We start from the raw sequence: 27,334 nt of genomic DNA on the forward strand, positions 1-27,334 counted from the left end.
CTCACCCTCACTTCCCCAACTAGGAGTCTTATAATGGACAGACATCATAGCACAATGGTTAAGAGCAAGGATTCTGGAACACACTGCCTGAATCATGGCCTGAGGCGAGTTACCAGGGGCCTTATACATAACATGGAGCTAACCGCACTGACATCACAGTTGTTTACATAAGACAATTATTATCTTATGTAAGATTACATAAGAATTCATATAAATCACTTTATAACAGAGCATGGCACATAGTACATGCTCTATAAATGTTAGCTGTTATGAGAATGGGTTTGGCTTCTCCTAGTAACCATCCACAACAAAATCCAACTTTCATTTTTCTTACTGGTGGGTACCCTTGTAATTTCATCAATCAAAAGAAAGAAAACCAAGCATCAAGTGATTCAACAATCTAAAGGGCCAGCAACTCTAGGTTTCTTCTAGTTGGAATAGCATTAGTAACGGGAGTACCCTCTTCTTCTTTTTTTTTTTTTTTAAGATTTTATTTATTTACTCATTTGAGAGAGAGAGAGCATGAGCAGGGGGAGGGGCAGAGGGAGAGGGACAAGCAGACTCCCTCCTGAACGGGGAGCCCACCATGGGGCTCGATCCCAGGATCCTGAAATCATGACCTGAGCCAAAGTCAGATGCTTAACTGACTGAGCCACCCAGGCACCCAAGAAACACCCTCTTTCAATCATTCTGCCCAATGGTCAGTGCTGGTCCCTTCCCCCCACCCAGGTCCTAAAAGATTTGTCATAAGCTCACTCCATTCCCCTGAGGAACATTCATTGACTTGCCAAATAGTACCAGGTTTAGGATTGCTATGTGGCATAAAAAGAGGTTTATCTCTTCAAATCAGCTCCAGAAAGGATTTTTAAGTCATTTGTTTAGGCAAACAATACTGGAGAGAAGATGGTGTTAAAATCAGAAGACCCAGGTTGAAAATTCTGTTTCCCTGCATACAAGCTGTGTGACAAGTCACTGACCCTTCGCCCTGAGATGAGAAAGATAGTAACACCTGCCCTACATGCTGGGGCAGGGGCCACGAGACTCCTGGATAAAAAGGATGAAAGGTTCTTTCCATCATTACATCTTTCAAGGGAAAGAACTGGGAAGCCATGAAGATGTACACAAGTTCAGCTACTGTTATCATGCTGCTTCCCAAATGCCCCGAGTGGGCAATGAGGAGGGAAAAAAGAAATTAACCAAGAGACACATGGACCTTGCTTGTGCCCCTAGCTGCAGCCCTTGGAGCCAGCCTAGCCCCTGCAGTAGAAGCAACGTAAGTGCTCATGATCAGCTTCCCCTCGGTGGACACGGACTGCTCATCAGACACCAACGGCCCAGAGAGGAGCCACGTAAGGAAGGGCCACCAAAACGAAAGGCAGATCTCTAGTAAGCTAAGAATATTTGAACTCCTCAGTCAGTTCGGGCTTGAGCCTTCACAAAAACATGCAAAATACCATATAATTTCAGAACCATACAGTATTTTTAGCCCATCTGCTGTTTCTGATTCTGATACCAAAGACAGTGGCAGGATGTGCTGATAACTGTGCTCAGTGTTGAAGAATCTCTATCTTAAGTTAGCCCCCACTCTGGAAGTCCACTATGGAACCAAGAAACGTTTCTAGAACCCTCTCATATTTTCTGCTGATACCTGCCCAGTGGTGCTCTTCCTCTGGTTTGGACAATGAAGTAGATACTCTGTGTGGAGAACTTTGGACTCATGACACCCCTACTTGTTCCTGCCAAATCCCAGAAAGAAAGAAAACGTTTCTACCACATCAGGTCACACCTGAGGCCTGAAGAACTCTCTCCATGTAAAGTCGGGAAGAAAAAGCTGCTCTGTTTACCTCAAACTAAGCAGGAAGGTGGTTGTGTCAGAATCTGTCCAGAGTCCCCAGTGGGGAAGGCCCACTGATTCAACTCACGCCTTTTTCTTGTTTTATTTACCTTTTCTTTGGCCCTCAGTTGGTCAAACATCTCCTGAATCTCATGTTTCCAGTCATCCTGCAGGCAGTGGAAGGAGTCCTTGGGCATCTCAAAGAAGCCAGACTCCTCTATGGTAGTTAGCTGGTCCAGGATATTTGTGAAAGATGGTCGTGAATGAGGGTCAGGATTCCAGCAGTCTGCATGGAACACGGGAGTAGAGAGAAAGCATGAATGGACAGAGACAAGCATAAGACAGAATATTATGTGACCTCATTTACCAGAAAAGTGCCTCTCATTTTTCCTTCCAGAAACAGAAACACGGGGATTTTGGCAACTACACGTAGGGCTGGGGAAGTAAAGCAAGCTGCCCAAGCTCACGATCATACAGAGTGAGTGTGGAAATAGAATGCAGCAGTTCTACCCCCATCCGACTCTGCTTGCTGATTTAGCATCAGAAAAGCAAGTCCGAAGAGTTTGCTGGCATGAGGCTCAACAGCCAGGATTTATTATGTTCCTACACGAGTCCAGTCCTGAGAGTGGGTAACTAGACTTCGGACCTCAATTTCCCACAAATAAATGAGCCAGCCTTCCCCACCTCAATGGGATGAGGATAAGGCAAAGATAAAAAGGACTGGACTGGGTGTCGGGAAAAGTGAACTCTACCTATTCTCAGCTCCCGCACTAGCTAATGGAGTGCACTTTGCCTCTCTCAGCTTTGGATTTCTCACTCAGGGAATTACAGGGTTTGACCAGATGACTTCTAGAGTTCCTTTCTTCTCGGATGTTCTTCGTTTCTAGATGTAATACACTCAGAGGTCCTGAAAATAAAAGCTGCTATGTCTTCTCATTTTGTATTAAACAATAAAATACTGAAGTGCTGGACAGTGGGTTTTAGTTACTAAGTTGAGCTCTACAGTCCCTCGAGATGGACAGAAGGAGCACCTGTGCCATCCACGTAGCAGGTGCCGACATCATCTGAAAGTAGCTCTTCCACCCACCCACGGGATTCCTCCTTGACTGACTTGTACTTCGTCTCCTCTCTCTGTAACTGACTCAGCAGAATCGTCTGACGTCTACCCAAGTGCTGCTCAGAAGGCAAACCCTCCAGTTTTGTTCCAGTCAGGGGTCACTTACCTTCCATGAGTTTGGCAAAAGGTTCTGGGCACGTAGAAGGAATGGGAAGGGCGAGCTTGTTCATGGCCACTCCATAAGCCACGGCTAAGCCATCGATTCCTCGGAAGGGCACCTCACCAGTCAGGAGCTCCCAAAGCAGCACCCCATAGCTGAGGAGAGGAAGAAGACAGAAGCAGTCTCGGATTGCGACAGATGCAATCTCACCGTCAGGGCTCGCGAGGCCTTTCCGAGCTAGCCATGCTCTTGCTGGCATAGAGGGAGACTAACACAGCAGACGCACCCATGGGGCATTGACAGGACACCAGGAGGCCTATCCGCTAAAAGCAAAAGCTCTGGAGTCAGGCACACTTAGTTTCAAAGTCTTGTTCCTCAAATTCCTCATCTACAGAGTGCGAATAACAACTCCGGGCTCACCAGGATGCCGTGAGTCTCACCGAGCTACTCTAAGGGTTTAAATCAGCGCCCACCAGCCATAGCTCTTCTGTTGTTGTTATTGCTAATGTAATACTCTAGAAGAAGAGGCCGCCTCCCAAGAATACATTTTTTTCCTGTTTTAAGAAAACTTCAGCTTTCGTCACAGATACATTTTTTCAGCTTTAGAAAAGCAGAGAGCTGACTACTTACAACAAATGGATTTTGCTCTTGTAACAGGTTTCTTTAAATGCCCACTAGGTTGGATAGATTCCCACCCCTGATCGGTTAACAGAGACCTGTGTGTAATTCAAAGGGGAAAGTCACACAAGGGGCGGCCTACATGGGAAGAGCAGAGCAGTGGGTCAGCTGTGAGGACCTCAGTTTCCTCCCAACCTTTCAAATCCACATGAAGAATTTCCTTTCACATGTCCTGTGAGTCAGAGAACGGTGAGAACAAAGCTTAGAATAATTATTCTATGAATTCACAATCAGAACAAGGCAAAATCATGTAGTGTTCAATCCTTCCAGGAACAACAATCCTCCCAGGACAAGCAACCATAAGGCCACGAACAGTTCGAAGACTGGCTCTCCTTATATTTTCAACACAAACCTCAAATTTTTAAAAAATACTCATCGGTAGTTTACAACCAATAAAGTCATGTTATTTTAAAACAACACATGGCTCAGTTGGTAGAGCAGGTGACTCTTGATGTTGGGCACAGAGATTACTTCATTAAAAAAAAAAAAAGTAAGCCCAATATCTATTTCTTCATGGTACTTTGTATGCACAAGGTGCTAAGACATTTATAACATCATCTTGAATCCCTACCATGAACCTGCAAGATAAATATCACCATTCTGCAGATGATGAAAGCAAGTTTCAGAAAGTTTAGGGCATACATGGAATAAGTCATGGTGGACCCTGGACCAAATCTCAGTTCCTTCTCTCTAGGATCCCCTTCCACCATTTCTCTGCTTAGTAAACTCTAATCGTCTTTCAAGATCAAATTCAAGTGCACCACCATGTACTCATTCATTTTACACATCTATAAAGATTTACCATGCATCAAGCTCAATGTCAGACACTGGGATGCAGGATACAGATCTTGTCCACAAAGACACTAATGTGAGGAACAGAAAAGACGTCAATTAGGACACAGAGATGAGTCACAAGAGAGATACCATGAGTGTACAAAGAGACCCAGATGGGCTCCTGGCCAGACCAGGCTGGGGGCAGGAGACAGCTAAACCTCGACTGCTAGGTAAAGGAAGACAGAGATCCAGAGACAGGGGTCAGCATGTACAAGGCATGCCTTGCCCTCAAAGAATCCCAAGTGGCCTGGCATGGCTCCAAAGAAGAGCAACAGGCCAACCAATGCACCAGGGCATCCCAGAAGATCCCTACAGATGGCCCCCCAGAGTGGCCTGGCCAGTCTCCTCGGACAATGGCTTTCTCTTGGTGAGCCCTCCAAATACCATCACTTTCTTTACGTATCTCAACAACCAAAAAAAAAAAAAAAAAGCCTGGTAGACAGTTGCAGGTCTTGTCTTGACAGGGAGCTGGATTTTAGTCTGAGGCTGATGGCAACCATGCTGGACACTTTAGGAAGCCTTCCTGACACTCCCAGGTGTTCCTTAACCCTTGCCTGGGTTGCCCTGTATTGCGGTCATGTTTGCCAGCCCACAGGCTCTTCAAGGGCAGGGATAGTAGTTTAATCTTTGCATGCTCAGAGCCTTGTACACAGGAGGCCCTCATATAGTAAATGAGTTGGTGGGTGGGTGTGGGAAAACGTGCATGGTCAGACGGTCCTGCAGGCTGCATTGCGTGCCCTAGAGTAAGCCCTGAACACCAAGAATTGCACTGTTATTCTTCCTGCCAAACCTTTACCGTGACTCGTCCAGACAGTGGTGGTGCTGGGCAGCCGCTACCAAGTGACTTCTAAGAACTCTCAGCACTGCCGACGAGATTCCTAGCTTACAGTGACTCTCATCTTCAGTTGTCTGCTCCTGGCATTCCTGCCAACCTCCACTCTGGACAATAAAAACCCAAGGTCCCAAAGAACCCCTCTCTTCTATCTAGGCGAAGACGATGGGTGTCTGAGCCCTAACTACCTGGAAAGACAGTAGAGTGTTTCAAATATCTAAACATGTGTCCTGTTTGTGTCCTTGCATCAGCTCTGCCCATGGTTTCCATGGAGATGTCTCAGGCCACCTGGAAGAGGGAGGAGCCGGGGCTCCACCCCTCTCAGTTTCCAGGAAGGCAGCTCTGCTCTCACCTGGCTTCTTTCTTTGTTCATCTGCATTTCGTTCCATTTGAAAGGCCCCACAACTAAGAGGAGCCGGTCGAATGCTACTCAAGAAAGATTCAGACAGACTTGAATCAAATGTCTGCTTTACCGCTCACGGCGGGCGGTGTGGCCCTGGAAAAGGAAGCTCCTCGGTTTTCCTCACCTGTGCAACAAAGAGCACTTCTACCTCACAGAATAACGGCAAGGGATAAATAACAAGGCTACCACTTCTCCAGAAGCTTCCACATACAGCTAGTGAACGCTTTGTGTTTCCCCTTGGGAAGGGCCCGAAACAAGAAAGCCTCTGGTGGGATTCGGGGAAAGCCCGCCATGTCGGCTGAGAGTCTTGCCGAGGGACACCAGCATTCAGGCAAGTAGCCTTTCTGGGAATGAGTGGGCCAGTTAGGTTTCCTCTGCCAACGTTCCTCTTTATTTCTGTAACCGAAGGTGGTAATGTAAGTGAAGCCTTGGCGGTCCTTTGGCAGGAATACAGTCCAAGAAAGGAACTAAAGAATTACACGTTGGATGGGTCTGAGCCCCAGGGAGAGGTGGGCAGAACCAGTCCACGTGATTTACCTCAGGTTTGACTTACTCTGATGCCCTCCCAGGATGGAGAGAAGGTCAAGAGGCCCTTCCAAGACCGGGTACAAGCAACCTGGAAGTACCAGCTCAGCTGAGACTCTGCCTCAGCCCCTCCCCCAGCAGACAGTCCCCAGCTCCCATAGTGCTGTCAGTGATTTCCCAGGAGTCCTTGCAACCTCGCCCCAAACCCTGCGGAATGCACCCTGGGTCAGTAATTAACCACCTCCAGGGCTATGGAAATCCTTCCCACTGTGTGGTGGGTCACAGGTCAGTGAGGGGTGTTCTATGTCTGCAGAGTGAGGAAAAGCATCAGAGTGGATAGCGGCCCGACCAAAGGCACAGCAAACCCACACCTGAGCTGGACTGGGACAATTTTTCTTTTCTTTTTTTTTTTTTTTTAAATTTTATTTATTTATTTGAGAGAGAGAATGAGACAGAGAGAGAGCACGAGACGGGGGAGGATCAGAGGGAGAAGCAGACTCCCTGCTGAGCAGGGAGTCCGATGTGGGACTCGATCCCAGGACTCCAGGATCATGACCTGAGCCGAAGGCAGTCGCTTAACCAACTGAGCCACCCAGGTGCCCTGGGACAATTTTTCTTATTAACCTACCTTGTCTCTAAGACACACACTGAAAGGAGAAGGTGTCCCTCGAATGGGCTTCTGCACTTGGTAATCAGCTGTGACCCCACATTCCAGAAACCACACTGTTGAGTAATCTTTGGCAAAGGCGCACCTGGGTGGTGCAGCTGGTTAGGCATCCAACTCCTGATTTTGGCTCCTGAGCCGGAGCTCCAAGTTGGGCTCCGTGCTCAGCATGGAGTCTGCCTAAGACTCTCCCTCGCCCTCTCCCTCTCTCTAAAATAAATAAATCTTTAAAAAAATATCTTTGGCAAAGATGGTGAAGTACCACATGAGAAAGCACTCTGTAAATTGTACAGTAACATAAAACTATTCTTGTTGTTAACTAGACCTCATTCAAAATGATGATCTATTTATTAATATATATAATATATACATGAATATATTGACACAATAAATAGATGTTGATATGGTAATATGCTCAGGCTAAATTATATTCCAAAAGCAGCTTACAAAACAGAATGATCCCATTTTAAAGAATGGGTAGATGAGCATGTGAACAGAAATAAATGCACCAAAATATTAATAGAGGTTATCTTCAGAAGTGAGTAATCGGTGATTTCTTTTTCCCTTTTTTTTCCATCTATATTTTCTAATTTTTTTCTATGGTGAACATATTTTACTTCTGTAATTTTAAAAACTTAAAATGCCTCCACTTCATCCCACACACACCAGGCGAGAAGTCATTGCAGGACACCACTAACCACTGCGCTCCCTACACGGCACAACCAGAGGGAAAGGTTTCGTCAATTACTCTTCCTGAGGCGGTCTAAATCCAAGCAGATTAGGAAACATATGAAGTTGAGGATCTGGGCCATTACCATCATATCCTCCATTCGCAGCATGTGGAAGAGGCCCAGAGAACCACCCTCGAAAAGCAGTAAGACAAACTCAGCTGGCCAGCAGAGGCCGAGCGGCCCCAGACCCCAAGGAGTTCCAGGAGGGGTGGGGGATGGACACAGGCTCAGCCTAGTACCTGGCCCAGAGTTAGTATTCAACAAACAATTCCTGAATGAGTAAATGAATTATAAGTCAATTCAGGAATGAGCTTTGTCCAACTTCCTAGGCATGCTTGGGCCCTCTCTGGCACATCCTGCTGGGCCCCAGGCATAGTGGGCCAATCATCCTGGAAGAGGCTGCCCGAAGTGCAGGAACAAGAGTATACCAATGGCAATAGGACTATAAGCACAAAGTTCCAAGAGACATATCTAGTTCTTTTTTTTTTTTTTTAAGATTTTATTTATTTATTTGACAGAGAAAGAGAGAGCACAAGCAGGGGAGCAGCAGAAGGAGAGGGAGAAGCTCCCCATTGAGCCTGGAGCCCAATCCCAGGGCCCTGGGATGATGACCTGAGCCGAAGGCAGACGCTTAACCGACTGAGTCACCCAGGCGCCCCAAGACATGTCTAGTTCCACTCACAGCTTTACCTCTACCACCTGGCTGAACTTAGGCAAGTGACTTAAACCATAGCAGCCTCTGTCACCTCATCTGTAAAACAGAAATAATATCCTCTACTTTGGGGGATTCTTGTGAGGAACAAATGAGATAAAAAAAAAAAGAGGCACAGCATTTAGCACAGAGCCTAGCTCATAAGCATTTGTGTAGGTGGTAAATACTGTTACCAGTGTATGCATATTGTACATATAGCAACGGGCACAAGATTTCCTCTGGTAAAGGTACAAGATCATTTGGAGCCACTTAGGTAAGTAGGCTCAAGGAAGGTGGGATTAAAGGCCCATCTAATGGGCTCCAATACATTGCTGCTTGCAGGAAATGCTGCAGCATGGAAGCTGAGTGTGGCAAGTGGCTGAATGTCCCCCAAATCCAGTCTCCCCTTCTTCCATAATAAGAGTTTTAGCTGGACACAGTTAACCAGCTACAGCCTACATTGCCTCCCTCCTTTGGAGCCAGGCGTGCCCACATAACCCAAGAGGACACAATGGGGTGTGTACAGAAGAGATGTGCACAACTTCTGGGTTGTCTCCAAATTAAAGACAAGCTGCTTGCAATGAATAAGCTCTTTCTCTGTTTCTGCAGAATATAATGCTGAAGTAACAGTCACTCAGATGTAACCATTCAGACAAGAACAATGCACTGAGGGGCCCGGAAAGAACCTGGGTTTCTTTTTCTTTTTTTTAAGAGAGAGAGAGAGAGTGAGCACAAGCGGGGGGGGGGAGAGGGAGAGAGAGAATCTCAAGCAGGCTCCATGCTCAGTGCAGAGCCTGACGCAGGGCTCAACCTCACAATCCTGAGATCAAGACCTGAGCCAAAACCAAGCGTTGGATGCTTAACAGACTGAATCACCCAGGTGCGCCAAGAACCTGGGTTTCTAAATGATCTCATGGGGCACAGCTAACCCACAGCCTGGACTCTTTAAAAAAGAAACACACTTCTACCTTATTTAAGCCACTGCCTATGTAGGTCTCTTTGTTTAACAGGATTAGTTTAATTAATATATTAACTATTCTCATTAGCCTATAGTCAAGTAATGAAAGCATTAAATTGAAGCCTATGAAATTGCTGTTTTTGTAGGTCGAAAATACTGGAATATCCCTACACAGTTCAACCTAATGAAATCTGGTCAGATATTTTAAGGAAAGAAAACTCTTTTCTTCATAATAGCTACTTCACCCTGTAATTAATGTGTGGGAAAATAAGATGCAATATACAGAAGCTATAAAACATCACTAAGAGAAATTGAAAAAGGCCTACATAAATAGTAAGATAGCCCATGTTCATGGATTGGAAGACTTAATGTTGTTAAGAAAGCAATACTCCCCAAAATGATCTACAGGTTTAATACAATCCCTATCAAAATCTCAGCTGCCTATTTTGGAGAAATTGACAAAATGCTCCTAAAATTCATTTGGAAATGCAAGGCACCCAGAACGGCCAAAATAATCTTGAAGAATAACAACAAAGTTGGAGGACTCATACATCCTAATTTCAAAACTTACTACAAAGCTACAGTAATTAAAACAGAATGGTACTGGCATAAGGATAGATACATAAACCAATGGAGTATAACTGAGTCCAGAAATAAACCCTTGCATTTATGGTACATTACTTTTTGACAAGGGTGACCATTTAATTAGATGAATAGACTTTTCAACAAATACAGGAGTCCCCGCTTATCCATGGGAGATACATTTCAAAACCCTCAGTGGATGCCTGAAGCTGCAGGTAGCACAGAACCCTATATATGTTTTCTCCTATACATACATACCTATGATAAAGTTTAATTTGTAAATTAAGCATAGTAAGAAATGAACAATAATAGTAAGATGGAATTATAATAATATACTCTAATAAAAGTTATATAAATATGCTCTCTCTCTCTCAAAATCTTATTATTCTATATACACCCTTCTTCTTGTGATGATGTGAGATGATTAAAAAGCCTATGTGATGAGATGAAGTGAGATGAATGATGTAGGCGCTGTGACACAGCATTAGGTATTCTGATGATAGGTCTGACCTTCTAGACCATGGTTGACCATGGGTAAATGAAACCATAAAAAAGCAAAACCACTGATAAGGAGGGACTACTGTAGTCACAAGCAAAAGAATGAAGTTAAACCCCTTACCTCACACCACATACAAAAATTAACTCAAAAAAGGACACAGACCTAAATGTAAAGCTAAGTTTTATAACTCTTAGAAGGTAACAGGTATAAATACTCATAACCTAGGGCATGGTTTCTTAAATATGACACCATAAGCACAAGCAACCAGAGAAAAAAACAGATAAATTGGACCGCATCAAAATTAAAAATGTTGTGTTTCAAAGAACACCATCAAGAAAGTAAAGAGACCCCACAAAGGGAGAAAGTATTTGTAGATCATGTATCTGATAAGGGACTTGTATTAAGGATATATAAAGAACCCTTTCAACTTAAAAATAAGAAGACAAATAACTCAATTTTAAAATTGGTAAAGGATTTCAATAAACCTTTATATCTGGAGACCTGTATATCTCCAGAAAAGATATACAAATGGCCAATAAGCCATGAAAAGACGTTCAACATCAGTAGTCATTAGGGAAATAAAACCAAAACTACAATGAGATACCACTTCATATCTAACAGCATAGCAGTAATTAAAAAGACATATAATAAGTGTTGAGAGGATGCACAGAAATTGGAACCCTCCTACATTGCTAATGAAAATGGAAAATGACATACCTGTGATAAAAAATAGTTTGGTGGTTCCTCAAAAAGTTAAACACAGAATTACCATATGGCTTGGCAAATCCACTCCTAGGTATATACTCAAGAGAACTGAAAATATGTTGACACAAAAGCTTGTACAAAAATGTCCACAACAGCATTATTCACAACTGCCAAAAAGTGGAAACACTTCCAATGTCCAGCAACTTATGAATGGATAAACAAATTTCCATACAATGGAATATTATTCTGCTACAAACAGGAACAAAGTTCTGACTCATGCTACAACATGGATGAACCCTGAAAACATGAGAAAAGAAGCCAGTCACAAAGACCACATATTGTATGATTCCATGTATATGAAATGTCTATAATAGGCAAACCCATGGAGACAGAAAGTAAATTAGTAGTTGCTGGGGGTAGGGAGAGGCAGGATTCAGGAATGACTACTAATAGGCCCTGGGTTTCTTTTTGGTGCAATAATAATATTCTGGAAATAGACAGCAGGTGTAGTGGTTGGAACGGTGGTCCTAAAATAATATATCCACGTCCTAATATGCAAAATCCTTATGTGGAACAGAATCTCCCCTAAAGTCTCTGGAGGGAGTGTAGCCCTGTAAATACTGGTTTCAGACTTCTGGCCTCCAGACTACAAATGTCTATTCTTTAAAGCCACCTGGTAATTTGTTATAGCAGACCTAGCAATTAAACAATGGTGATTGGTACAAATTTGGTAAATTTACTAAAAAGCACCCTCTTATACATTTTAAAGGGTGAACTCTGTAATATGTGTGTAAGATCCCAATAAAACTGTTATTTAAAATACACACACTCGGGGTGCCTGGGTGGCTCAGTTGGTTAAACATCCGACTCTTGATTTTGGCTCAGGTCATGATCTCAGGGTCGTGAGACTGAGCCCCACATCGGGCTCAGCACAGAGTCTGCTTGGGATTCTTTCCCCCTTCCTCTCTTTCCCCCTCTGCCCCCTACTCGTGCACGCTTTCTCTCTCTCTCAAATAAAATCTTTAAAAAAATATATACACACTCATCATATACACACACAAGCTCACTTTACAACTCATCAGGAAGAAACAAATTCATGGACCAAGTACAATGATAACCTATAGTCTTTTCCTTTGGTATTACCATGGTGATGTTACTATCTCACAGCCATGAGGATGCATACTCTGAGGAAGCTCATCCTCCCATCAGCAAAGACAAGATATAGATAGATAGATAATAGATAGATAGATAGATAGATAGATAGATAGATAGATAGATAGATACAAGAGATATTTATATATATATTTATTTATTTTTTGGGTACAAGATTTTTAGATCCATGTCCTTATGACCTATTGGCTGATATTTACTAGCAGGGTGGCTGGTCGAATCTGTGACTCTGAGGTTCTGGGTACCTGCTTGAGACCCATCTTTTCCCATTTCTATATCACTGTTCAACAGATAGAGCCCTGACTAAAAGGTTAACCAGACAACTAAAAAGGCTAATTTCCAACCCACCAAAATAAAAGAGATCGCACAAAGAATACTCATCAGCTGAAGAGCTTACAGTGCAGACAGGTCCAGCAGTAACAGCCACAGTTGCTAAGGCAGCTAGGATGACCCTGGAGAAGGTTCCGAGGAATGACCGGGTGCCCTCACCACCCTACCGTCAGAGATGTGAGTGCACACTGCCCCTGAGATCTACTGGTCTTTCCTATGGAGCAATCACCAACACACAGAGGTGGTACCTGCCACAGCACTAAAGGAACTTTGGGTAGGTGAAAGCATTAGAAACAGTTCCATGCCAACCTGGGAATTACTGTAGATTGCTTTGAATGGGTCACTTAGACCTATTTGGGGTGCCTGGGAGTCTACACATCTTCAATTCTCCAAGTCCTGAAACGTGTGTGCAGCCAAAACAGACCTGGGAAGCACTGACCCTGAGCCTCTGGACCTTACCTCCACACGTCACTGCCTTTGGAAAACATGGAGGCACGAATGACTTCGGGTGCCATCCAAGCATATGTCCCTGCTGCGCTCATCTTTGTGGTTCGATGCCATTCTCGAGCCAGGCCAAAATCAGTGATCTTCAGAATCTTGTTGCTCAGGTCTCCGTTCTCCACCTTCTGGAGGATCAATACTGGGCAAGGAAAGGACATAGAAGAAACCAGAAAGTCTGCATTAATCATAGGAAAACCAGCAAATACAGAGCCCTCCTGCCAGACTCTTGTCCTCTCCTTCAGGCTCCCTGCGCAGCTACCATGGACTGATGGTAGGAACCATCATTTTTGGTAAGATGCACCTACGATACATCCATTTTTGTGCCAAGTCTTTTATAGGCATTATCTTTATTTAACTCATAACAACCTTAGGAGGTAGGTATCACTGCCACATCCTTTTTACAAGATGAGGAAACTGAGATACAGCACCAACTAATAAGCTAGGACTGCAACGCAGGCAGCCGGACTCAAGAGCCCTCTCTCTTAAGCCTCAAGGCTTACAGCCCATTCATACCCTATGGAAGGAGCCATGAGGTCACAGCTGACCCCCTCTTTGAGGAGAGCCTACTTGGGCTTCCTGTCTGCCCGGGCACCCCTGGGCCATAACCACTCTCAGACCACAAGGAATGGTGGTGCATGGTGGATTTCCAAGGTTTCAGACTGTGCCTGGACAGTTTCCATGAACCTCTCCAAGTTACTTCACTTAAGCCTATAAGAAAACATGTCTTTTGGGCATAGAGATTTTCCTTTGAGCTGGGAACTCAACCCCAGGCATCGAGAACTGGCTGACAAGCTGGAGAAGTCAGAGCGTACACACACGTTCACACCCACGAATCTCTGTGGATATGACCCAGGAAGAAAGAACTAGTGCCCCAAACCAGTTATACTCTGGGCCTGTCTAACACCAAAGCACCACCATGTGGAGCCATCTTGGCTCTCCTAGGACGGTAGCTGAGGTGGCCACCTCCCCTACAGGACGGTTCCAGGGATATGTGTCCCCTTGCAGGAGCCAATCTTCCTAAAAAGAGCAAAAACGCTCATTGTCTAAAGTGCTGTAGGCTAAGCCAAGGACCTCTGAGCGGGCGGTGGAGGCATGCAAGCCAGATCTCCATTTCCACAAGTAGGATGGTTCTGAAGACGCCATGCAAGCACAACCTCCTGTGGGCTGGACACTGAACCGCCCAGAACTCAGAGCTCTATACTCAGGATTTCAGAGGAGAAAGGAGTCTCTCCCCATCCCTGCTATTCAAGTCCAAATGGGGAGGGTGGGGAAAGGAATCCACTGAAGACAGAATAACAACTAAAAAAAAGGTTGACTCAGTTCCTCCAGCCATTCTGTCTAGGTAAACAAGGAAAAAATGAGTTCTGAGCCCTACGTGGGCCGGGTTACACCCTTCCTGGGTTGATTCTCCACTGACTCCCACTGAGGGGCTCTTAAGATGGCTTTACCTTTACCTCTCCGAGAGGCCTTTGAAATTTAAGATTCTCTGGAGAGCTCAAATTCTTTAAATATCTAAAGAAAGGGATCTGTGATGGTGGTACTCTGGGCACCAAGGAGGGGCTCGGGGGTGCCTTTGAGGGCAAGGACCTTAGGCAGGTCCCTCAAATCACACACTGTACTTTCCTCTTTCTGCCCCCAGCCTGCAAACGTCCACTGAATTGCTACATATTAGAAGGATGTGGACCAAAGATGTCTGTGTCCTACGTGCTTCTCAGAAAATCAGCAGTGAAGAGGGATTACAAGGAGCTATAGAGCTGGAAACACAAAGAAAACAGTGCCAGCCCCTCCCTAGATCTAATGGACTCGGTGTTCCTCCTCCACACCCTCTCTGACTCCCCTGACACACCCCTCCCCATTCTGACCTGAATGGATCCAAGCCTCTAAAGGCTTGGGCAAATTAAAAAACGACAACAACAACAACAACAAAACCCAACTTTCTCCATCTCATTGAATAACAAAAATCTTCCCAGATTCTTCTGTGTCCCTCTCCCCATCTCTGCCAGCAGAGATAACAGACAAATATGCTGGGCCAGTGGCACTAAAGAAACTCACCATTCCCTGTAGAGAGGCAGCCACCAGCCGCTGACCATTTCTAAGCCGCCCTTAAACCAAAGATTCAGAGTGAGCCCATCCGATTACACAGCCAGTAGGGTTTGGTCTTGTTACCCCACCCCCCCCCAACTCCAGGTGCTGGGACGGGCTGAGTGGGAGGAGGGTAACAGTTTCATGATACATACGGAACCAGCTGAGCTTCCACAGATGCTATGCTGGAAGGGGGAGCAAAGAAGTTTTGGTTCTGTTACAGGAAATGGATTTTTAGAAAACGAATGGCATGGTGAAGATGATATTTTAAATACATTAGTCTGTCAGATGGCTCAAGAGGGATGGCAGAATGACAGAGATGGGGCAAGAATCAGCCCAGGAAAGATCTGCCTAAATATGAATGCCTTTAGATAGTACAGGTCCAGCCCAGTTCCACCTAGACCCACCACTCCCTGCTGCCTTAAATCCAGTGGACTTCAAACAAGTTTCCCCATATGTTGGACCCCTGAAGCCATCAGAGTTAGAAATCCCTGGCCTTGGGGTCCTGACCTCAGCAAAGAGAAGAGGCTGTGATCAGAAGCCAGCTAGTAATCCTGGCTACATCTCTTGATTTCTATCTAGTTCCAAAACATCTTTTATCACCCCCAAAAGGAAATCCATACTCATCAGCAATCACTCCCCATTCTCCCTCCACCCGGCCCCTAACAGCCACCAATGTGCTATCTCTATGGATTTACCTGTTGCAGATATTTTATACAAATGGAATCATGCAGTAGTGACACATCTGGTTATTTCACGTAGGATAATATTCTCAAGTTTCCTCTATATAATAGCTTGTACCCACACGGCACTCCTTTCTATGGTTGAATAATATTCCTTTGTATGTATATACCACAATTTGTTTATCCATCTGTCCACGATAGACATTTGAGCTGTTGCCACCTTTTGCTTATTGTGAGGTACTGTTGTTATGCACATACAGGTACATCTACTTGTTTCCGGACCTGTTTTCAGTCCTTTGGGATATGTACCTAGGAGTGGAATTACTAGGTTTTTCTGGTAATTCTATGTTTGCTGTTTTCCACAGCAGCTGCACCATTTTACATCCCTATCAGCAATGTATGAGGGTTCCAATTTCTCCACATCCTCACCACACTTATTTTCCTTTTTATTTACTTTTTAAAAATTATAGCCATCCTAGTGGATGTGGAGTCGTGTATCACTGTGGTTCTGACTTGCATTTCCCTAACGACTAATGATGCTGAGCATCTTCCCATGTGCTTGTTTGCCATTTGTATATCTTCTTTCAAGAAATGTCTTTTTGTTTTGAGTAATAAGACTTCTTTCTATATATTCTGGGCACTAAACCCTTATCAAATATATGATTTGCAAGTATTTTTCCCCTTTCTGTATGCTGTCTTTTCGCTTACCTGACAATGTTCTTGGATGCACAAAAGCTTTTAACTTAGATGAAGTCTACTTTATCTGTTTTTTTATTTTGTTGGTCATGCTTTTGATGTTACATTAAGGATTCCATTGCCAAATCCAAGTTCATGAAGATTCACCTCTATGTTTTAAGAGGTTCACGGGATCAGCTCTAATATTTAGGTCATTGATCCATTCTTAGTTTATTTTTGTGTATCACATAATGGTGTTCAACCTCATGTGTTGGCATGTGACTATCCAATTGTCCCGTTTGTTAAAGAAAAAGGTTTTACTTGTAAAAACAGAATGGAGTAGCTCCCTCCCAGTACACTTTCCCTGGGGAGAGAAGGGTTCTAATCACAGCAGCTTACTCTTCTGTACCATGGCAGTTAGACCCTTCTGAGCTCCTACCACCGACAAACAGCCAGCGCAAAAACAAATCATTATGCTTTACTTCTTAGAAAATTTAAGAATGTTTTATCAAAATCTAATGAAGTCCATCCAAGTGTATTGTGTAAAGCTCACCTCTCACGGGTAGGGCAGTGGAGCAAGTCTAGGCTAAGTCAATGGGGGGCTAGCCAGGTACGGGAAACAGGGAGGAAAAGGTGCATCTGAACTAAAAGCCTTAGTGACTAACCCAATAGAGAGGCTTGATGGAGAAGGGAGAGGTTCCCAGACTTTCAGACATGGGTGACAAGTAGAATGGTGGCACCCCTGATTGAAGTTGAAAGGCAAAGCCCTTTGAGGAAGCCAAGTTCAATTTGGGACATAATGGGTATACGGCGACAGTAACAAGGGTCAGGATGGATCAGAAAAAAAACCAAAAAGCAGACAATTTAGATCCTAGCCTTGACACTCTACATGTGACCCTGGACAAGTTTTATACACTCTGCATTTCTACTCTCACTTCTATAAAACGGGAATAAAGATTAAAGACGATGTAGGGGCACCTGGGTGGCTCAGTCGTTAAAGCGTCTGCCTTCGGCTCAGGTCAGGATCCCAGGGTCCTGGGATCGAGCCCCGTGTTGGGCTCCCTGCTCGGCAGGAAGCTGCTTCTCCCTCCCCCACTCCCCCTGCTTGTGTTCCCTCTCTCGCTGTGTCTCTCTCTGTCAAATAAATAAATAAAAATCTAAATAAATAAATAAAGACGACGTAGTAAAAAAAAAAATTTTTTTTAAATAAGAAACTTCCTTCTCCTATATAAAAAAAATTTTTTTTTAAATTAAAAAAAATAAACTTCCTTCTCCTCCTATATTAAATAAATAAATAAATAAATAAAGGTGATGTAGTAACGAAGCACCTAGCAGAATGCCTGACACCTAAACAGGGACTCGGGACACTACAGCTATTATTGTTACTCTGATGATTAAGTGTCTCATACATAAGTGTAAGCCATGGGACTCAGCGTCCAAGGTACTGAGGACACTGTGGGAAGCCTGGGAGTCCCTGACGGACGATAACCATGCAATAATTTTTTGCTGTAGGATAAATGGAATGGTTGATAAATTAATAATGCTAGCTACCCATTACTGATCCCTGGCTATGTAGTGGCATGATGCTCTTTGCATAATGTATGTAAAGAGCTTCACATACAATGCCTTAATCCTTAAATCAACCCTCTGAAGTAGGTGCAAATATTTTCCCTATGTTACCCATGCTGAATCAGACACAGAACTGTTAAAGTCAGTTGCCCACAGTTAGAGAGGAACGGAGATGGGCTCCAAAGCCAGATCTCTCTTCATGTGCTGTGCCATCCAGAGGACAGAAAGGAATCCTATTGTCTTTCAGGCTTATTTCAATTTCTGTCAGATCCCTACACAGTCACTGGTTAACTAGTCTTCACTGCTCCCCCTTTTCCCGAATTATTCCTTCAGCACCCAAAACCTCTATCATACAATTTAACACTATATACTTCTTTTAAATCATTCCCAAGTGCTGCATGCATGCGTGTCTCATCATCTCCTCCGGAAGGTGATGGACAGGACTCCTCGAGGGCAAAAACCCCATTCTCTTTCTTCTGGAACCCACACTGTTCTCCCTCCAGGAACCAGCACAGAACCAGACTCTCTGAAAGAACTGACCCCTCACTGGTCACTTATTTCACTGAAGAAGTATCTTGTGCATCTTCTCAGACTACCCACTTTCCCACCCTATGGGTGCCGGGGGAGGGGGGGCACCCCCCTAGTGCGATCCATCCCCGAGGCACGAAGGGGAGCCAGCGTGTACCAGGCAAGATATTGAGACTGTAGAGAGAGAAACACCACAGCCAGGGTTCACTGGTGACTCACACACCCAGCTGCTGCCAGGTCGGGTGGGGGAACGCAGGGAAGATAAGCTAGTGATTCTGCCCTTAAGGGCCTTCTGTACATATTGTATGGGAAGATACAAGACAAAATTGAATATTAGGTCAAGACAAAGTGTACATCAATAGGGGCCTACGTTTTGCTACAATCAGGAAGATAACCAGTTTTCCAAACCTCCATAACCCACAGACATTATTCATGATTATATCCAGATCAGGATACCACCTATACACCATTTACTTAATATTTTGCTTTACGTTGACGTTTTAAAAATTACTAAAAGAAATTTTATATTACAAATAAAAAACACAAATATTCTAATATCAGTTAACCTGTACAAAAAAATAAAATGAAAACAAAAATAACTGTTACTAAGTTTCAGTAGATCCTGTCACAGGTCAAACTCTGAGCCTAAGGCCTTCTGTCTGTTAGAAAGAAACATTTAGAGCGCCTGGGTGGCTCAGTCATTAGGTGTCTGCCTTCGGCTCAGGTCATGATCCCAGGGTCCTGGGATCAAGTCTCACATCGGGCTTCTTGCTCAGCGGGGAGTCTGGTTCTCCTTCTCCCTCTGTCCCTGTTTGTGTCCCCTCTCTCGCTGTGTCTCTGTCAAATAAATAAATAAAATCTTCAAAAAAAAAAAATTTAGAAGTGTTGAGAGGAATAAAGGCAAATTGCGACAAAATGAATGTCGAACCTCCATGAATATAGAGAGGTGGAGTGACTTTTCTACGGGATTCAGTGGTATTTCATACAGACCACCTAAAAGGCCAGCTCCTGTTATCAGAGGGAGAAATGAGGCAGGCGGGGATGGCCACAGAGGGCTCAGTGTCTGACCTAATATCATTTAGCTGGAGGCCAGGCTCTCAAAACTTGGCATAACTGAGGAGACACTCCCATATGTCGTAATGGTAAATTTAGCTTTGGCTGATGATTTATCATTTTGAGATTTCTTATTTATTATTCATCTCCATTAGCACAAGGGGCTCTGATTTGCTAAATGTTTACCTTGGCGCCAAGACTCCTGTCCCCAGACCTTCATTTAGTTCGAATGAATCAGCACCAGCTGTCCCAGATTAAGCAACTGGTCTACCTCTCTTCTGAGGGTCATGTTCTGCTTGGTTTAGTCTTTTTTTCCCCCCAATTTATTGTCAAATGTATATACACATAGAAGAATGTATGTATGGTTTAAAGAAAAGGAGATGAAAACTCCTGTGACTCCATCCAGTCCCTTAGAAGCTATGTGTGTCCCTCCCTGTCATATCCCTGTCCTGACTCCTGTCATTCATTCCTTTCCTTCTTTTTATAATTTTACCACCTATGTATACATCCCTAAATAAGATATTGTTTAGTTTGGAAAGAGTGAGGGGCAAGTACAAATGGAGCTGGGCATACTAGTTTTCTAGGGCGCTATAACATGACTACCACAAATGTGGTGGCTTACAACAGAAACTTATGCTCTCTCCATTCTGGAGGCTAGACTTCTAGTCCAAAGTCAAGATGTGGGCAGGGCTCTGCTCCCTTCAAAGGCTCTCAGGAAGGAAGAATCCTTCCCTGCCTCTTCTAGTTGCTGGTGGCTGCCAGCAATTCTTGGTGCTTCTTGGCTCAGGGCAGCATTAACTCCAACGTCTTCATCTGGCTGTGTGCCCTGTGTGTGTCTGTCTCCACGTCTTCCCATGGCCTGCTCATCTCTGTGTCTGTATCCAAACTTCCCTCTTCTTATACAGAAACCAGTCATTGGATTAGAGCCAGTCTTCATCTAGCGCGGCCTCATCTTGACTTGATTACATCTACGAAGACTCGATTTCCAAATAAGGTCACATACACAGGCGTGAGCTCCTCTGTATTTCCTTGCTCTGAATTGACCTTGGCCTACCTCTGGTTCTCGGGTTGGGCAAAACAAACACTCGTCTATCCGGTAAGCGGGGCAAGGAGGAGTGCGCAGGAGCTTCATCAGCACATGAGCAAGCTGGCCAAGTACAGATAAGAATCTGGACCAGGCTCCCCCAGGCCGTGAGTCCTCGGGTTAAATCAATGTAACACCACCAGCAGTTGAGTTGGTGATGACAGCCCTGAGTCACACTGCCGGATGTCAACTGCCCAACCTCTAGGTCTGGTGCTCAGCCGTGCTCCTGGAGTCCCTCTTCGCAGTCTGAGGAGCTTTTCCCTCATCCCTCTCCTGTGTTAATCCCTGTGTCCTGCACCCCACTTTCTCTGCTGGCTTCTTCTGTTGCTTTGGTGGTGTGCATTCTCCAGTAGCTCGTTAGAAAGGAATGCATGGAAGGTTCTTTTTTGTTGTTGTTGGGAAATTGCCTATTTTCCATCCCTATACTTGGTATAAAAATGATTAGAGATTTCCCTCCATAATTTTGAAGACACTATGCATCATTTTCTTCCTTCCAACACTGCTGTTAAGAAGCCTCAAGCCATTTTGCTTCCTGATGCTCTGTAAGTGATGTGTCTTTTCCTTTGGGAAATTTCTACTCTCTTCTTAGTCCCCTGTGGTCTGAAATCTTAGAGGGATGTGGCTTGAGGTGGGAACTTAGTGAGTACTTTGAAATCTGCACGCTCATGTCTTTCAGTAACAGAGAATTTTCTTGAAGTATTATACTGTTAATTTCCTCGCCTATATTTCTGTTGTCCCTCTCTAAAACCTCTGTTATCTGGATATCGGACTTTCTAGACTGGTCCTCCAATTTTCTGATCTTTTCTTCTCTATTTTTCCCATCTGTTTTTTTTCTTTTTGCTCTTCTTTTGGAGATGTCATCACTTTACCTTTGAACCCTGCTATTGTGCTTTTCATTTCCCTATCATGGTTTTAATTGCTAAGGGAGCTCTTTCCTTCTCTGAAAACTTTTTTTTTTTTTTTTGGAGTGGCATGTATTTCTGTAACAGCTGTTTTTGTAATACGGCACAGTATCTTTTCTTCTACCTGAGTGTATCACTGATGGTTCTTTTTTACTTCTTTGTTTTCTCCCAGCGTAGTTTGCTTTAGCTGCTTTTCCTGTTTGTGCTTTGGCCTCTAATGCTCTTTTGCTCAGAGTCATAGCAATCTGTTGTATGTTCATGATTGAGAACCAAATTGTGCTTTGGTTTTAAAAAGAAGTCCTTATACTTTAAAGTACCTACTGAAACATTTACCAAAAATGTGAAATGATGCTACACATTTCCTTCAAAATAATCAAGGCTGGGGAATGAGTGGGATGACAGAAGAAAGATTTCCCCAAGTTGGGCAGTGTTGGAATTGGTGAGTACACGGGCGCTTGTCAGGATTCTCCTTGCTTGTAAGTTTTCCATAGTAAGTAGGCAGGGAAAGGCATGAGGAACCCAAAGCGGACTAGAACCTCCCAGCACATAGGAGGAATCTGTCAACTTTGAGCTTCACAGTGGGAGGATCCGGGTCAGCCTAGGCAAGAATAGCTCGAGGTCACTTCTCTTGAGCTGGTCAGGTGCTCTCAGGGAGCAGTACTCTCCCGAATGGCTAGGAAAGGGAAGTCCTGGCCGCCAGTGTGCTGGGAAGCCAGTCACGAGGGGGGCCGAGGTAGTCTCGGAATGCAGGCGTCAGCCTGTAAACACTTACTTCATCCCTCCTTTTCTTTATAAAGTACTAAAGTACCCATACCCTCCACTGTGCCTGGTGTCCCCGTCCAGAAACCGTTTACCCCTTCCAAAAGGAGAGGGAGGTCAGGTGGCTTCACGGACTGGAGAAGAAAGATCCACGGGACTCCACTGCACGTCGTACCACTGCTACCCAATCTTCTTTACTTGAGGACCCCACTTCGCCCCAGCTCCAGGTGCCTGGTGCTGCCACTTGCTAGACTTTTTAGGCATCCGTGATATAAACTGATGGATGGGTTCTTTGCTTTCCTCACTGTCAGCTTAAAATGATCTTTTTCAAATGTCCTAAATCAGCTAGTTGCCGTTCACCCACCTGTTTTCCAGCTTCCCAAACTCGGTTGCCGTGGCCTCCTCTCCCTCTGGCCTTGTGAGCTCCTGCAGTTTCAGCCGGGTTTTGAGAGCGAGCACCAGCAGACGCAGTCCACGTACATGTTCAGTCTGCCATCCTAGCCCAGGATCCTGCCGCAGTTTGTGTTTGTTTTCTCGGTGTAGGGAGAAGGAAACTGGTAGGTCTGTAGCGAAGGGCACCCTGCAAGGGACCTTTCCCTGGCTTAGCTCTCCCTCTCCAGTTACGCAAAACCTGTGCTCCTGCTTGTTCCTGCCAAAGCTCAGTTCAACCACCAGATCTACGCCAAGGCATCCCCTCCCTCCCACCACAGCGAGAACAATCTCTGAGCAAGAGCTGAAGGCCTAGAATGTCTGGGTTCTGGCTCCACCACCGTGCAATCGGCACCAGGCCCCCATCCCCTTACTTCTGACCTTCTCTGAGTCTGGAGTCCCCTAAAAGCAGTGTCAGGCCTTCCTGGGGCCAGCCAAGCTCCATCACCCGTCCCAGCTGAATAACAGCTAAACCCAAGGGCAAAGAGGAGTCAGGCAAGATGACTCCACCCCAGAGAAAAGCCCCATTCACTAGACACAGCCCGGCCTTAGGGCACCTGAGTCAGCACTAGAGACATTTGCTCCCTGCAGCCCGTTGTCTCCAGTGGAGGAAGGAAGAAGATCTCAGGCTCCAGCCCCACCCAGCGGCCCAGAGTGCCAACAGGTCGGTGGCTCACACACAGCAGCCTTCCCGTCGTGCTGACGCGGCAAGAGCCACCTGCAAGGGCTTGCCTCGTGGACCACTACTGCGCAGTGGGAGCATGACCAGCAAGCATCTCCTGGCCTCTCCTGGCCCCTGGCCCTCAGCCCACTCTGTCCCTCCAGGCAGGGCCAAGAGAGGCCAGACTTGCTTACCAAGGCAAATGATTCACCGCCTAGACTCCCCGCCTCTCGCCCTCAGCAGGTGCAGTGCACGCTGGAGATGGCCAGGAGACAGCCGCCAAGGCCCCAGCCGGTTCAGCAGAGTTCCACCGAGTTCCCCTGGCACAGCCGGTGAGCCGTGCTTCCCGGCGACGCTCAGCACGGGCAGCCCGAAGGCCCCGGCAGAAGAGCGACAGAAAGGTGAGAGAACTGGGTGGATTTAGGATCCACCCTCTCTGGGTTCAGAAGAGGAAAGCAAAGGAAACCACTGGATGTGTGAAAGCGCTCTGGGTGCAGCCAAAGAACACTCAGCACAGTGACCCTGTCCTGTGACCCAGAGCTAGAGCCCAGCCCGACCACGATGGCCTCCCTTTCAACGCCTCTAACCCGAGGAGGCATAAAGGTGCTCGGGAGGTACTTTTCTTGATGGAGTCAACAAATGAATACAAATCATCCCCAAAGGTTTCTGACTGAATCCTTTTAGACAGTGCTCCCCAGACCTGTTTGAGGGCTGACGACATCAGAATCACCGAAGAAGCTACAGCAGTGATTCCCAACCTCTTGAAATAGATCCTTTCAGCTTTAAAGCAAATGCTACTACAATGGTCGATGTACTTTTAGAGTTAAGAAGAAAACACTCATCAGAGCTAATGTTTACGGGGGCTTCGGTGTGTGCTGTGTACCGGGCTAAGTGATTTGCATCCGTAATCAGAATTCTCCCAGTAAGTCAGGGAGGCACTTTCAGATGTGGGGACTGAAATTCAGAGAGGCTGGTCCACAGGTGGTAAGAGGCAGAGCCAGGACATAACCCAGGTTTGAATGAAATTACAGCCGGGCCCCAACCACCCCGCCATTAAAATACCCACTGAGAAAAGCACTTTTAATCCAATTTGTATTTTATCAACACAACAGTGCCTACATTTGAAAAACAGACATACGAATATTTATACTCTTCTGCAAACACACTTAGATTCAAAAAGACCTTACAGCAGCCCCATCCCCAGAGGTCTGCAGCCACCACTGGGAACCAGTGATGTCAATGATATGACCGGAAGGCCTCTAGGCAGAAAGCAGAAGGCTACCGCCCTTGACGAAAAGATCCACCTGTTGGCCACCATCTCACATCCAAGCAGGTGTCTCAAAGCCCCCGACTCCAGAGGAGTGGATGAGAGAGAAATCTCCAAGGAAGGGTTAAAACAGAAGGACAGAGTCAGCAGCGTTCCATGAGAAAGAGAAAACAAATTGAAAACACAGCAGAAAAGAATTGCTACATTAGCAATCCTGGCAACATATCATGGAAGGACTAACAAGGGATTAATGATAGGAAAAGGGCCTGAAAGCTGTGACCCAGACTGCTAGTCGCCCTTCCGTGGTTATTCTCCCCTCATCCCATAGTAACAGAACCCTAAAGTGCATGATGAGCACCTGGCCACATGTAACATTAACTATGTTTCCCATCCTCCCTGTTCCAAAGCACAACCAGGTAGCTCGGAAGTATCAAGTGGCTGCCTTCTGTAACCTGTCTTTTAGAGTTCCCAGCTCACAGCCTTTGGTCCTTCTTCATCCCTCCCTACACTGTGCTGCCTGGAACATAGATGTGATAGCTGCAGATCTAGCTACCACCTTGGACCTTGAGGGTAAGATCCTGCCCCAAAGTTGGCAGAGCTGTGAATGGGAAGGAGCCTAGGGCTTGTGGAATGGAGATGCCATGCTAACCATGGGCTGTCTACTGCCAGACTTTGACATACAAGAAAGAAAGACTTCTTATTTCAGCCATTATTACTTTGGGTATCTTTTTTTCTCGTTAGCTAACCTAATCTAACAGATAACAAAGCTCAATTCCACTATTACAACATCTCTCAGAGCAAAAAGACATTAAAATTGAAAATCTAAACCAAAAAGCAACATTCCAGTCAATAAAATCTCCATACGATACAGCCAAAGATTTGGACAGCCTCTCTAAGCTTCCATAAAATGAATCAACTTGACACATTTCAGCTGCATGTTTTTTAAGGAGTATGTCATGTTCTATAATAAGTGTTGACTTAAATCTGTTGTGTTTTTTTTTTAAAGAGCCCCCTGTAAAGAGAGCCCATATGCACTGTGCTAAGTACACGGTGTTCAAATATAAATTAAACTAGCACCTCCCTTCAAGAAGATCACTAGCCAGGAGGAAGACTCAGGGAGTAAGAAAGGATAGAGCAGGAGATCTTTGTTTTTTATTGTACACCTTGTGATATGATTTGGCTTTTTAATAGATACTATACATGCACTTTAAAAAACATATATAAAAAAGATGTAGCAGGCAATTTAATAATATATATGGCTATATTTTAATAAAACATTAGTACACAGAAATACATAGTTTGATCAGATTTCTTTTTTTTTTTTTCCAGACTTCTTTTTCTTAAGAATATGCTGTCTATCACATAGAAAAATTACCCAGAGGATATATATATTTAAATGCTAACCGTGGTTATCTCTGGGCACTGGGATTTGGGGTGATTAAGTTTCTCTTATACTCATCTAGACTGTCAAAATCGTCTACATCAAATAGGTGTTTTTTGGTTAATATTTTAAAAACTAAGTCATTAATAAAATACATAATAGCAGCGGCTACGATTTCTTGCATTCTTCCGGCGTCCCAGGCACCGTACTGGGAATGTCACCCGTGACAGCTCCTATAGCTGTCACAGAAACCCTGCAAGCTGGGGCTCACGGGTGACTCCCCCACATGTGGGAAGAGACACAGGCAGGATCTGGTCCTGCTCTGGCTTCTGTGCCCACATTGCACCACACCATGCTGCCTCCCCACTCAGGGCTCAAACATCTGGTCATCACGTCTCTACAGTGCTGCTCTCTCCAACGTCACGGTGTACAATCTGCATCTTCATTTTATGTGTTTGGGGCAGTCTCATCTCATAAATTAACTGGGCAGGAACCTCACCTAATCCTGTGTCCTGTACAGAGGAAGAGCCGCTGAGTGGTTTCCTTATAGCACTGTCAAGTTGATGGGGCGTCTTAGTGTCAGGGAGGGGGCGTGGAGCGACACGTGCATTCAGAACAGGAGAGAACTGGCAGAGAAGCCATCGAAGTAGGAGTCCAGTCTAATCCTACCTGTAAGTAAACTGCCCTTTTCACTAGAACCCTGGGGTCTCAGACGCAAGCCAGACCCCCTGAGTAGTGTTCTACATCCTTCTAGGGAAGAGAACCGGGTTTTTATATTTAAACGAGAGTGCTTTAGAAGTAAAGACCGTCTATCTGGGAAGCTTGCAGACACCCAAACCAGGGCAGCTTCAGCAAGGAGTGGTGGCAAAAGCCTGCTGGTGGGCAACATCTCACCAGGCATAAATTAGGGCAAATGTGTGCTAAAACACCATGGCTGAGACAGTACATTAGCTTGGGGGTAGGGAGGAAGGTGTTGACGGGCGAGACAAGTAACCCTCCTTCACCAGGTCTGAAACCATTTTAGAAGTGGGGAGTTTTGCTTGGAGTCATGCAGGCTGGACCCTGCAAGCCCAGTATAGCACTGGTCACCTTCAAGTCACATGCCCC

The 27,334-nt window shown here is 45.1% G+C and overlaps 1 protein-coding gene across 3 annotated transcripts in view; it reads right to left on the reverse strand.

Moving 5' to 3' along the window:
* Positions 1-27,334, reverse strand: part of MAP3K9 (mitogen-activated protein kinase kinase kinase 9) — a 77,287-nt gene that overhangs the window by 19,027 nt on the left and 30,926 nt on the right. For all 3 annotated transcript variants that reach the window (XM_032405440.1, XM_032405441.1, XM_032405439.1), the window contains exons 3-5: positions 13,113-13,293; positions 3,058-3,206; positions 1,945-2,120 (exon numbers count right to left, since the gene is read on the reverse strand). In XM_032405440.1, coding sequence (XP_032261331.1) covers positions 1,945-2,120; positions 3,058-3,206; positions 13,113-13,293 — 506 coding nt within the window. The remainder of the gene's footprint in view (positions 1-1,944; positions 2,121-3,057; positions 3,207-13,112; positions 13,294-27,334) is intronic.

The sequence above is a fragment of the Phoca vitulina genome, unplaced genomic scaffold (genome assembly GCF_004348235.1).
Source record: "Phoca vitulina isolate PV1807 unplaced genomic scaffold, GSC_HSeal_1.0 scaffold7, whole genome shotgun sequence".
Taxonomy (NCBI): domain Eukaryota; kingdom Metazoa; phylum Chordata; class Mammalia; order Carnivora; family Phocidae; genus Phoca; species Phoca vitulina.